The sequence below is a fragment of the Acanthochromis polyacanthus genome, chromosome 16 (genome assembly GCF_021347895.1).
Source record: "Acanthochromis polyacanthus isolate Apoly-LR-REF ecotype Palm Island chromosome 16, KAUST_Apoly_ChrSc, whole genome shotgun sequence".
NCBI classification, from domain to species: Eukaryota; Metazoa; Chordata; class Actinopteri; family Pomacentridae; genus Acanthochromis; species Acanthochromis polyacanthus.
The window spans coordinates 37,254,105-37,267,200 of NC_067128.1; the positions used below are offsets into that span (position 1 = coordinate 37,254,105).

At 40.2% G+C, this 13,096-nt stretch overlaps 1 protein-coding gene and 1 long non-coding RNA gene across 12 annotated transcripts in view; one reads left to right on the forward strand and one right to left on the reverse strand.

The window, feature by feature from the left end:
- The first annotated feature begins 5,254 nt into the window (after nt 1-5,254).
- sgk1 (serum/glucocorticoid regulated kinase 1) overlaps nt 5,255-13,096 on the forward strand; it is a 53,265-nt gene continuing 45,423 nt past the window's right edge. The window contains exon 1 of the mRNA XM_022220045.2: nt 5,255-5,927. Coding sequence (XP_022075737.1) covers nt 5,832-5,927 — 96 coding nt within the window. The 5' untranslated portion in view covers nt 5,255-5,831. The remainder of the gene's footprint in view (nt 5,928-13,096) is intronic.
- LOC127537661 (uncharacterized) lies at nt 9,197-12,716 on the reverse strand. 11 transcript variants are annotated; one of them, XR_007947437.1, is made up of 3 exons: nt 11,487-12,716; nt 11,368-11,447; nt 9,197-11,247 (listed from the first exon to the last, which is right to left on the reverse strand). It is a non-coding gene; the product is annotated as an uncharacterized LOC127537661 (long non-coding RNA). The 11 variants fall into 11 exon arrangements; XR_007947435.1 differs by having other exon boundaries at nt 9,197-11,287; XR_007947432.1 differs by having other exon boundaries at nt 9,197-10,991; nt 11,032-11,447.

Sequence of the window (13,096 nt, forward strand, 5' to 3'; positions counted from 1 at the left end):
TTTAACATCTTTTAGTGAGGATTTTACACCTTCCATGGTGATTTAACATCTTTTTGTGATGATTTTACACCTTCACATGGTGATTTAGCATCTTTTTGTGATGATTTTACACCTTTACATGGTGATTTAACATCTTTTTGTGAGGATTTTACACCTTCACATGGTGATTTAGCAGCTTTTTGTGATGATTTTACACCTTTACTTGGTGATTTAGCATCTTTTTGTGATGATTTTACACCTTTACATGGTGATTTTGTGGTCGTTTTGTGCCTTGTTGTGGTGATTTGGTTCGTTAGAATCAAGAAAGTTTGTTGGGTTTTATTTCTGATCTCTGAGTTGAACTGAGTGAAGTTTAAGATGCTGAGCTGCTTGTTTACTTGCAGATATTTTAGGTCATTCTACAATACTATTATTAACTATTCTGAAAAAGCTGCATTTGTGACTCCAAGTTTGATCTAAATGAGTAAATATAAACATTTTTATTTATTATTTTGCAGTCAGTGGTTTGAACCAGTTCCTCCTCAGAGTTCGTCGTTGTTTTAGATTTTATTCCTGAATTTGAAATGATTTAAATCTGAATACACTTAGTCAGAAGAAGAACAATAGAAAAACAGTTTTCTCTGCTGTCTTACATAACAGATCTATAATCAATAATCTATAACCTCTATCTCTATCATCAGTAACTCTCCAGAGATCAGATCTTCTCTCCTGGTGATTCTGGAATCTGCTGAATAATTAATTAGAGTTTCTAAACTCTCCAGAGAATAACTGATGAAGAAATGCAGCTCCAGGAGAAGAGACGTATGAAATAAAAGCGTTGCTTCTTATTTATTTATTTATTGAATAATTGGATCCCGCTGGAGGTTTGAGGCGGTCGGATCAGAAGACAGAAATCTGCTCTAATGAGCTCCACTGAGTCGATTTCATCTCAGCCTGAACCAGAAACAGAGTAACGCTGAATAAAAATGGTTTCAGAGCTCACATTTATGTCACAGAATGACACTTAGTAAAACCACTTCCTGTCCCCTGATTTTCCTTCTTTCTGAGGTCATTCTGCAGGTTTTCATGGTGATTTTGCACCTTTATGTGGTGATTTTGTGTCATTTTCTGGTCAGTTTGAGTCTCTTTGTGATAATTTTGCATCTTCAGTTTTGAGTTGTTTTGATTTTTTTGATCATTTATATCACCTTTTTGTAAGTTCACACAAATATGAAGTCATTTTGGACAAATTCTGGCTCATAAGCAGAGTCATTTGGACACATTTGGAGCCATTTTGGATCATTTTCATGTAATCCTGGATAAGTTTCTGTAAGTTCATACAAGCTTTAAGTCATTTCGAGGCAGATTTGAAGTCATTCTGGACACATTTTTTTGGCATTTTGGACAGTTTTTCCTGATTTTTTAACAGAAATCTTTAACATCCACCTGATTGTTCATGACCTAATGAGTTAATTTGGACAATTTTTTATACCTCATTTTGGAGAAAAAATAGTTATGAAGACATTTTGAACAAATTTGGCCCCATTTAGACCATTTTAGTGTCATTTTTGACACATTTCTGTTATTTCATACAAGCTTTAAGTCATTTCGAGGCAGATTTCAAGTCATTCTGGACACATTTTTGTCTTTTTGGACAGTTTTTCCTCATGTGTGCCCATGTTTTCGCTATATTGTGGGGACCAAATATCCTCACAACTGTAGGAAAACCGAAAACTATGTCACTTGTGGGGACCTCATTTTGGTCCCCACAAGTTTAAACAGTGTTTTCTTGGCCATGTTGTTGTGACTGAAAAAAGTAAAAGTGCAAAAACGTTTCTTTAGGGTTAGCCATTGTTTTGGTCTGGGTTAAGGTTAGGGTTAGGGTTAGGGTAAGGTATGAATGGGAGTCAATGGTAAGTCCCCACAATGATAGCAAGACACACACACGTGTGTGTGTACACTTGTATTTGCTACATTGTGAGGACCATTTTCTGCATTTAACTATCAAAGTGAGGACATTTTGGCCGGTCCTCACTTTGAAACAGCCATGTTTGAGGGTGAAGACTTGTTTTTAGAGAACAGCTATGAATTGAGGTTTGGTTAGGGTTAGGGTAAGGATTAAGTTTAGGCAATCAGTTGTGATGGTTAAGGTTAGGGTAAGGCTCTAGGAAATGCATTACGCCTATGGATGTCCTCACTAAGATAGAAGTACAAACATGTGTGTGTGTGTGTGTGTGTGTTGCGTGGGAGTTATCAGAGACACTGCCTCCAAACACAGGGAGGATTGTGAGAATTTGTGCTTCTACATCTCCACGTGCCAACGACAGCGTGAGGCTGTTTGTGTAGCGGTGCAGTGCGTGCGTTTGTTTCAGTGTGTGTTGTAGTGTGTGTGTGTGTGTGTGTGTGTGTGTGTGTGTGTGTGTGTGTGTGTGTGTGTGTGTGTGTGTGTGTGTGTGTTGTAGTGTGTGTTGTAGTGCGTGCGTTTGTTTCAGTGTGTGTTGTAGTGTGTGTGTGTGTGTGTGTGTGTGTGTGTGTGTGTGTGTGTTGTAGTGTGTGTTGTAGTGTGTGTGTGTGTGTGTGTGTGTGTTTGTGTGTTGTAGTGTGTGTTGTAGTGTGTGCGTTTGTTTCAGTGTGTGTTGTAGTGTGTGTGTGTGTGTGTGTGTGTGTGTGTGTGTGTGTGTGTGTGTGTGTGTGTGTGTGTGTGTGTGTGTTGTAGTGTGTGTTGTAGTGTGTTTTTTCAGTGTGTGTTTTAATGCGTGGGAGGCTGGATCTCCCGGTGGGACCGACTGCTGCTGCAGCACTGAGGAAGAAGAGGCGAAAACACTGAGATAAAACCTGAACAGGAGCTGCAGCTGATTTTAAATCCAACATTTAATGGTGAGAAACTAAGAAAACTACATAAAAACACACAGATTTATGACAAGAACACGTCTGAGTGCAGAAACCTGAAATAGCTGGCACACAGATACAGTGAATAAACCAGAACAGAAACTATCAACCTTCAGACTGGGAACATTCATGTCATCCATGCAGTCTCACTGAGAACATTCCAGGTCCTTCAGGTCCACAGAGGGGGGTCCAGATTTGTTACTTTTTGATGGACTTTTTCAGAACTCCGTCAGTCCAGCAGACAGAACCATGACATTTAGGAGGACAAACATCTGAGTGACTCCAGATCAGTTAGAATCCATCCAGAAGATCAGGAGACAAATAAAATAGAAAAATCCACAGAAACTGTTGATAGGATGCAGATTATTCTGTGTAGAAATCCAGATAATGCAGAGATTCTGTTAATATCAGACAGGAGTCCTCTATATTTAGCAGTAACTCATATTTTACAGAATCTGAACATGCAGATGTTGCACCAGATGTTTGCTCCATTGATGTCACACATATTATTTATGTAGAAACAATTTGATATCAAACATCAGAGCAGATGTGGATGCAGTGATGCTGCACCATGATGAAACATGACGGTTATCTTTCAGGTTATTGAGCTTCTCAGTTTCATTTTTTTTTTTTTTTTTGCAGATGCATGGATTCATAAACAGATGAAAACAGGAAGTGAAGCTGCTGCAGAAACGTGCACGCTAACATGGATAGTGCACGGTTCCTGTGGATGTGATACTTTCTGTTTATGTAGAAAACAAAAAGAAAAGGGATTCCAGAATATGTAAATGCACATTGTATTTTACAGGCTTTAATATAGAAAGTATCAGAGAAGGTAGAGGTCTGAATGAGCTGATTTTATTCAGGAGAGGAATTTGACGGTTATTGTTCAGGTTACTGAGCTTTAAAGTTTTTTGCTGCTCACATGTGACAAAAATGCTCCCAAAATGGCTCAAAATTTGTCTATAATGATACGAAAATGATCCAAAATTACAGAAAATTTGTCCAGAATTACATAACAGCTGTCAATTTTCCCAAAGTGACTCAAATTGTCCAAAATGACTTCAGTCTGTTCCAGAAATGACCTAAAATGACTTGAATTTGTTCAGAATGACATCAAAGTGATCTAAAATTACTGGAAAATGATCCAAAATCAGTCAGAATTTCTCTCAAATGAGTGAAAATGATCCAGAATGACTGAAAATTGCACTAAATCTGTCTAAAATAACTTGAAAGTGATCCAAAATTGCAGAAAATGTCTACAGAGTCACACAAAATGACCTAAATCTGTCCAGAATGAACTGAAAATGTCTGAAAATTTGCAGAATGACGCGAAATTTGTCCAAGATGCTCCAAAAATGATCCGAAATGATTCAAAATGTGTCTAAAATAATTTGAAAAGGATCCAAAATTGCAGAAAATTTCCCAGAAATTATTTAAGATGACAAAGATGTGTTCAGAATGACATGAAAATGGTGTAAAAACATAAAAAATCAGACAGAATTTCTCTGATGAGTAAAAATGATCCAGAAAGACTGAAAACTTTCAGAATGAACCAAATGTGTCCAAGAGGCTTCAAAAATGATCCAAAATTACACAAAAGTTGTCAGAAAAAGCAAGAAATTGTTTATTTTTAAAGCAGGAGAGCAGCGCTTTGGTTTTCACATGACATTTATGCATTCATAGACATCAGAACAGGAAATTAAACTGCTGCAGAAACGTGCACGCTGATGCTGCCCGTGCACAGATTCTTCTCCATGTAGACACGACTGAGAACACAGAGGCTGAATGAGGGGATTGTAGGGAAACGTGGAGGTGGTTTTTAAGGCAGTAGAGCTTTTTATTTTTGAGTTATTTTTTATTCTTGCAGCTCACAGGAAGTGCACGGATTCATGCACGAGTGTCACATCAGGATAAATATCACTGCTGCTGTCTGGAGGTGCAGAGACGTGCACGTTAATGCTGGTAGTGCACGGATTCCTAAACATGTAGAAATGAAGATTCTGCACAGATTCCTCTGGATGAGTCGTTCTGCACGTAGAAACACGTTCATATTCCTAAAAAACAGACAGAAAATAAATATAAAATAAAGGTTGAGTGTTATCTTTAATTATTAATAACGTACATATCGATGAATGTCTACTGTGATCTTTATATATTAATATAATAGCATTTATATATATAGATAGATGAATGTTTTCTTTAAGAATACAGATGTTTATTTGTGTGTTTCAGCTGCAGAGTGGAGCTTCATGATGCTGAAGATGCTAAACATAAATCCTCATAGAGGAGGAGGAGGAGGAGGAGGTGAGTGATGGAGGAGGGAGGGGGAGAGAAAGGGGGCGGAGCCTCCAACTGCAGCAGAATAATGAGGGCGAGGGAGAGACGGGGGAGAGAGAGGGAGGCAGCATCACTGCAGAACCTCTCATTGATAAAGTAGCAGCAGTGAGAGCCGAAGGACTCAATCACAGGATTCTGTCAGACACACACACACACACGCTGAAACACACTCTGACATGAACACCTCCTTCCTCTGGGATTCTGGCTTTAGTTCAGAGAAACACCTGTAACTGCTGCTGCACCACAGAGACTGCAGCAGAACCAGGACCAGGACTAAGACCAGGACCAGGACCAGGGTTAAAACCAGAACTAAAACCAGGACCAGGACCAAAACAGGGACTAAAACCAGGACCAGGATTAAAACCAGGACTAAAACCAGGACCAGGACCAGCAGCATCATAGAGAAGCAGCTGATGGATGCAGATACAAACTTAAACAGCAACAGGAGCTGCTGTCCTCCTCCTCCTCTCTGTGACTGTTGATGCTCCAGTGATCTGTTTCATCGCCTCCTGTCTCCTCCTGTCTCCTCCCTCCTCCTCTCAGCTCCTCTCATCTCTCCTCTTCGTGCTCAGCTGTCCGTCATCCTGGGATCCACGGAGGTGACCGGAACGCCGCCGTCGGCCATGAAGACCGGAGGAGGAGGAGGAGGAGGAGGAGGGGAGAAGACGGCCTCCTTCTCCTTTAAGAAGTGCTCAGCGTTTCAGTTCGTAAAGAGGAAGGTGAGTCTGGAGATGATGTCATCATGGAGCTTTAACCAGTTAGTGTGTTTGCAGTGTGTTTGCAGTGTGTGTTTACAGTGTGTGTTTGCAGTGTGTGTTTACGGTGTGTTTACAGTGTGTTTGCAGTGTGTTTACGGTGTGTGTTTGCAGTGTGTGTTTACAGTGTGTGTTTATGGTGTGTTTACAGTGTGTTTATGGTGTGTTTACGGTGTGTTTACAGTGTGTTTATGGTGTGTTTACGGTGTGTTTACAGTGTGTTTGCAGTGTGTGTTTACAGTGTGAATTTACAGTGTGTGTGTTTACAGTGTGTTTACAGTGTGTTTGCAGTGTGTGTTTGCAGTGTGTGTTTACAGTGAGTTTACAGTGTGTTTGCAGTGTGTTTGCAGTGTCTGTGTTTACAGTGTGTTTATGGTGTGTTCACATTGTGTTTGTTGTGTGTTTACAGTGTGTTTGCAGTGTCTGTGTTTACAGTGTGTTTACAGTGTGTTTACAGTGTGTTTGCAGTGTGTTTACAATGTGTTTACAGTGAGTTTACAGTGTGTTTACAGTGTGTGTTTACAGTGTGTTTGCAGTGTCTGTGTTTACAGTGTGTTTATGGTGTGTTCACATTGTGTTTGTTGTGTGTTTGAAGTGTGTTTGCAGTGTGATTACGGTGTGATTACAGTGTGTGTTTGCAGTGTGTTTGCAGTGTGATTACGGTGTGATTACAGTGTGTTTGCAGTGTGTTTGCAGTGTGTGATTACAGTGTGTTTGCAGTGTGTGTTTACAGTCTGTTTACAGTGTGTTTACAGTGTGTTTGCAGTGTTTTTTTGCAGTCTGTTTGCAGTCTGTTTACAGTGTGTTTGCAGTGTGTGTTTACAGGGTGTCTGCAGTGTGTGTTTACAGTGTGTCTGCAGTGTGTGTTTACAGTGTGTTTACAGTTTGTTTGCAGTGTGATTGCAGTGTGTGTTTACAGTGTGTCTGCAGTGTGTGTTTACAGTGTGTTTACAGTTTGTTTGCAGTGTGTTTGCAGTGTGTTTACAGTGTGTGTGTTTACGGTGTGTTTACAGTGTGTTTGCAGTGTGTGTTTACAGTGTTTGCAGTGTGTTTGCAGTGTGTGTTTACAGTGTGTTTGCAGTGTGTTTGCAGTGTGTTTGGACTGTGTGTTTACAGTGTGTTTGCAGTGTGTGTTTACAATGTGTTTGCAGTGTGTGTTTACAATGTGTTTGCAGTGTGTGTTTGCAGTGTGAATTTGCAGTGTGTGTGTTTACAGTGTGTTTGCAGAGTGTGTTTACAGTGTGATTGCAGTGTGTGTTTGCAGTGTGTGTTTACAGTGTGTTTGCAGTGTGTTTGGAGTGTGTGTTTACAGTGTGTTTGCAGTGTGTGTTTGTAGTGTGAATTTGCAGTGTGTGTGTTTACAGTGTGTTTGCAGTGTGTGTTTACAGTGTGTTTGCAGTGTGTGTTTACAATGTGTTTGCAGTGTGTGTTTACAATGTGTTTGCAGTGTGTGTTTGCAGTGTGAATTTGCAGTGTGTGTGTTTACAGTGTGTTTGCAGTGTGTGTTTACAGTGTGTGTTTGCAGTGTGTTTACAGTGTGTGTTTACAGTGTGTTTGCAGTGTCTGTGTTTACAGTGTGTTTATGGTGTGTTCACATTGTGTTTGTTGTGTGTTTGAAGTGTGTTTGCAGTGTGATTACGGTGTGATTACAGTGTGTGTTTACAGTGTGGTTGCAGTGGTTTTTTGCAGTCTGTTTGCAGTCTGTTTACAGTGTGTTTGCAGTGTGTGTTTACAGTGTGTCTGCAGTGTGTGTTTACAGTGTGTTTACAGTTTGTTTGCAGTGTGTGTTTACAGTGTGTTTACAGTTTGTTTGCAGTGTGTGTTTACAGTGTGTTTGCAGTGTGTGTTTACAGTGTGTTCTCAGTGTGTGTTTGCAGTGTGTGTGTTTACGGTGTGTTTACAGTGTGTTTGCAGTGTGTGTTTGCAGTGTGTGTTTACAGTGTGTTTGCAGTGTGTTTGGACTGTGTGTTTACAGTGTGTTTGCAGTGTGTGTTTACAATGTGTTTGCAGTGTGTGTTTACAGTGTGAATTTACAGTGTGTGTGTTTACAGTGTGTTTATGGTGTGTTTACAGTGTGTTTATGGTGTGTTCACATTGTGTTTGTTGTGTGTTTACAGTGTGTTTGCAGTGTGATTACGGTGTGTTTACAGTGTGTGTTTACAGTGTGTTTGCAGTGTGATTACGGTGTGATTACAGTGTGTGTTTACAGTGTGTTTGCAGTGTGTGATTACAGTGTGTTTGCAGTGTGTGTTTACAGTCTGTTTACAGTGTGTTTACAGTGTGTTTGCAGTGTGTGTTTACAGTGTGTCTGCAGTGTGTGTTTACGGTGTGTTTACAGTGTGTTTGCAGTGTGTGTTTACGGTGTGTTTACAGTGTGTTTGCAGTGTGTGTTTACGGTGTGTTTACAGTGTGTTTGCAGTGTGTGTTTGCAGTGTGTTTGGAGTGTCTGTGTTTACAGTGTGTTTATGGTGTGTTCACATTGTGTTTGTTGTGTGTTTACAGTGTGTTTGCAGTGTGTGTTTGCAGTGTGTGTTTACAGTGTGTTTGCAGTGTGTTTGGACTGTGTGTTTACAGTGTGTTTGCAGTGTGTGTTTACAATGTGTTTGCAGTGTGTGTTTACAGTGTGAATTTACAGTGTGTGTGTTTACAGTGTGTTTATGGTGTGTTTACAGTGTGTTTATGGTGTGTTCACATTGTGTTTGTTGTGTGTTTACAGTGTGTTTGCAGTGTGATTACGGTGTGTTTACAGTGTGTGTTTACAGTGTGTTTGCAGTGTGATTACGGTGTGATTACAGTGTGTGTTTACAGTGTGTTTGCAGTGTGTGATTACAGTGTGTTTGCAGTGTGTGTTTACAGTCTGTTTACAGTGTGTTTACAGTGTGTTTGCAGTGTGTGTTTACAGTGTGTCTGCAGTGTGTGTTTACGGTGTGTTTACAGTGTGTTTGCAGTGTGTGTTTACGGTGTGTTTACAGTGTGTTTGCAGTGTGTGTTTACGGTGTGTTTACAGTGTGTTTGCAGTGTGTGTTTGCAGTGTGTTTGGAGTGTCTGTGTTTACAGTGTGTTTATGGTGTGTTCACATTGTGTTTGTTGTGTGTTTACAGTGTGTTTGCAGTGTGATTACAGTGTGTTTGCAGTGTGTGTTTACAGTGTGTTTACAGTTTGTTTGCAGTGTGTGTTTACAGTGTGTTTGCAGTGTGTGTTTACAGTGTGTTTACGGTGTGTTTACGGTGTGTTTGCAGTGTGTTTAATGTCGGTTCTCCTGTAATTCAGGTTTTTCTCTCTTCAGACACTAAAACATGCAGAACCTGACAAACTGCAGTTTCTTTAAATCTGAATAAATGCAGCTCATTTCCATCAGATGAAAGAAAACAGATCAACAGGACTGGAAGGTGGAGGAGAACACAACACGATACAACAACACAACACAATACAACAACACAACAATCTAATACAACAACACAACAACACGATACAACACAACATGACATCACTCATTGTCCACAGACTGAGGAAATAATGTGTTGCTGTTGTGTTTACTGGTTGTGTTTTTACTGCTTGTGCGTTTACTGGTTGTGTTCTCAGTGTGTGTCTGTCTCAGATGGTGCAGATCACCGATGACTCGCCTCCTGAACAGATTGTGTTGTTTTAACACCGACACACATTCTACAGTCTGCTGCATCGACACACAAATATAGACGAAGAAACACACAACTGCAGCCGTAGAGCTGTGCTTTTGTGTGTCTTTGTGACTGTTTTATGTCTCTATGTGGTTGTTTTGTGTCTCTCTGTGGTTCTTTTGCATCTCTTTGTGGTCATTTTGCATCTCTTTGTGGTTGTTTGTGTCTCTGTGGTTGTTTTTTGTCTCTTTGTGGCTGTGTTGTGTGTCTTTGTGGCTGTGTTGTGTGGTTTAAATGTTCCAGAATGTTCCTCCAGCTTCAGATTCTCCGTCATTCTGATCAGTTTAATCTCTAAATCAGAACCTAAAAAGCGTAACGTAGATGTGATGGATGTGAACGAATGAAATCTGGAGCGACTCGTCACAAAGAGTCAGGATGAAACACATGAAGGTCAAAGTGAAATCATTTACCCTGAAGAAGAAGCAGGTCAGAAAAACTTCCTCTGGCAAACACAACGACAGATTCCTGCACTCCAGATCTGAACCACTTTCTAGGAGACACACCTGATGATGTCATCTCAGGTGAGATTAGGGTTTATTTGCTGTCTTTAAAGTCAGCAGAACTTCAGCATCAATTATCACTGATTACACCTGTCAACACAATTCAGCTCTACGGCTGTTACACAACTAACGGTGTGGACAAGTCACTGCACGGACAAACAATGCTCAATACAAACACACAACCTTAAATAAAAACACACAACTCTCACTATAAACACACAACCTTAAAAACACACAACTCTCACTGCAAACACACAACCTTAAAAACACACAACCCTCACTATAAACACACAACCTTCAATAAAAACACACAACCCTCACTACGAACACACAACCTTCAATAAAAACACACAACCCTCACTACGAACACACAACCTTAAAAACACACAACCCTCACTATAAACACACAACCTTCAATAAAAACACACAACCCTCACTACGAACACACAACCTTCAATAAAAACACACAACCCTCACTATAAACACACAACCTTCAATAAAAACACACAACCCTCACTACGAACACACAACCTTCAATAAAAACACACAACCCTCACTATAAACACACAACCTTAAATAAAAACACACAACCCTCACTATAAACACACAACTCTCACTACAAACACACAACCTTAAATAAAAACACACAACCCTCACTACAAACACACAACCCTCACTACAAACACACAACCTTCAATAAAAACACACAACCCTCACTACGAACACACAACCTTCAATAAAAACACACAACCCTCACTATAAACACACAACCTTAAATAAAAACACACAACCCTCACTATAAACACACAACCTTCAATAAAAACACACAACCCTCACTATAAACACACAACCTTAAATAAAAACACACAACCCTCACTATAAACACACAACCTTAAATAAAAACACACAACCCTCACTATAAACACACAACTCTCACTACAAACACACAACCTTAAATAAAAACACACAACCCTCACTACAAACACACAACCTTAAATAAAAACACACAACCCTCACTACAAACACACAGCCTTCCATAAAAACACACAACCCTCACTACAAACACACAGCCTTAAAAACACACAACCCTCACTACAAACACACAACCTTCCATAAAAACACACAACCCTCACTACAAACACACAGCCTTCCATAAAAACACACAACTCTCACTACAAACACACAACCTTAAATAAAAACACACAACTCTCACTACAAACACACAACCTTCCATAAAAACACACAACCCTCACTACAAACACACAACCTTCCATAAAAACACACAACCCTCACTACAAACACACAACCTTAAATAAAACACACAACCCTCACTACAAACACACAACCTTAAAAACACACAACCCTCACTACAAACACACAACCTTCCATAAAAACACACAACCCTCACTACAAACACACAACCTTCCATAAAAACACACAACCCTCACTACAAACACACAACCTTCAATAAAAACACACAACAGTCCTGCAGTGACTAAGACTTTCCAGAGGAGCTGTGTCACGACCAGCAAAACCTCAGTGTGTGTGTGTGTGTGTGTGTGTGTGTGTGTGTGTGTGTGTGTGAGTCACACAGCGCAGCGTGTCGCAGCTCGTCGGTTGGAATGAAAACAGACTCCAGCAGGTCATCAGGAAAACAAGCTGCTGGATCACAAACGTTGTGGACCGGTCTTTATCCCTCTGTTGTGTGTTTCTGGATCACAAACGTTGTGGACCGGTCTTTATCCCTCTGTTGTGTGTTTCTGGATCACAAACGTTGTGTATTGCACCTCCTGACACACAAACACACTGTGATGCTGCAGCAGCCTCTCTTCCATCCTGCAGAGCTGCACACGGCTGCATGTCTGAGATGCTAGCAGAGAAACAGTGGAATCGTTTCCTCCTGGTCTGGACTCATCATGTGATCAGGAGGATTTAGAGCTGCAGCCTGAATCTGATCCAGAAAGACACAATAAATGATCCGGAAATACGAAAAACACACAAGATGGACAGAGAAGAAGCTAGAAGCAGAAATACGGTGGAAATGAAACCACAAACACACATGAATGATTTACTGCCCTGTAGGAGCAGACTGAAGGTTAGAGTAAAGTTAACCACACAAAACAACCACAAAGACACACAAAACAACCACAAAGACACACAAAACAACTACAAAGACACACAAAACAACCACAGAGACACAAAACAACCACAAAGAGTCACAAAACAACCACAAAGACACACAAAACAACCACAAAGACACACAAAAAGATAACAGAGACACAAAACAACTACAAAGAGACACAAAACGACCACAAAGACACACAAAACAACCACAAAGAGACACAAAACGACCACAAAGAGACACAAAACGACCACAAAGACACACAAAACAACCACACAGAGACACAAAACCACAAAGAGACACAAAACAACCACAAAGACACACAAAACGACCACAAAGACACACAAAACAACCACACAGAGACACAAAACAACCACAAAGAGACACAAAACAACCAAAAAGACACACAAAACAACCACAAAGACACACAAAACGACCACAAAGAGACACAAAACAACCACACAGAGACACAAAACAACCACAAAGACACACAAAACAACTACAAAGACACACAAAACAACCACAAAGACACACAAAACAACCACACAGAGACACAAAACAACCACAAAGAGACACAAAACAACCACAAAGAGACACAAAACAACCAAAAGACACACAAAACAACCATAAAGACACACAAAACGACCACAAAGACACACAAAACGACCACACAGACACAAAACGACCACAAAGAGACACAAAACAACCAAAAAGACACACAAAACGACCACAAAGACACACAAAACGACCACAAAGACACACAAAACAACCACACAGAGACACAAAACAACCACAAAGACACACAAAACAACCACACAGAGACACAAAACAACC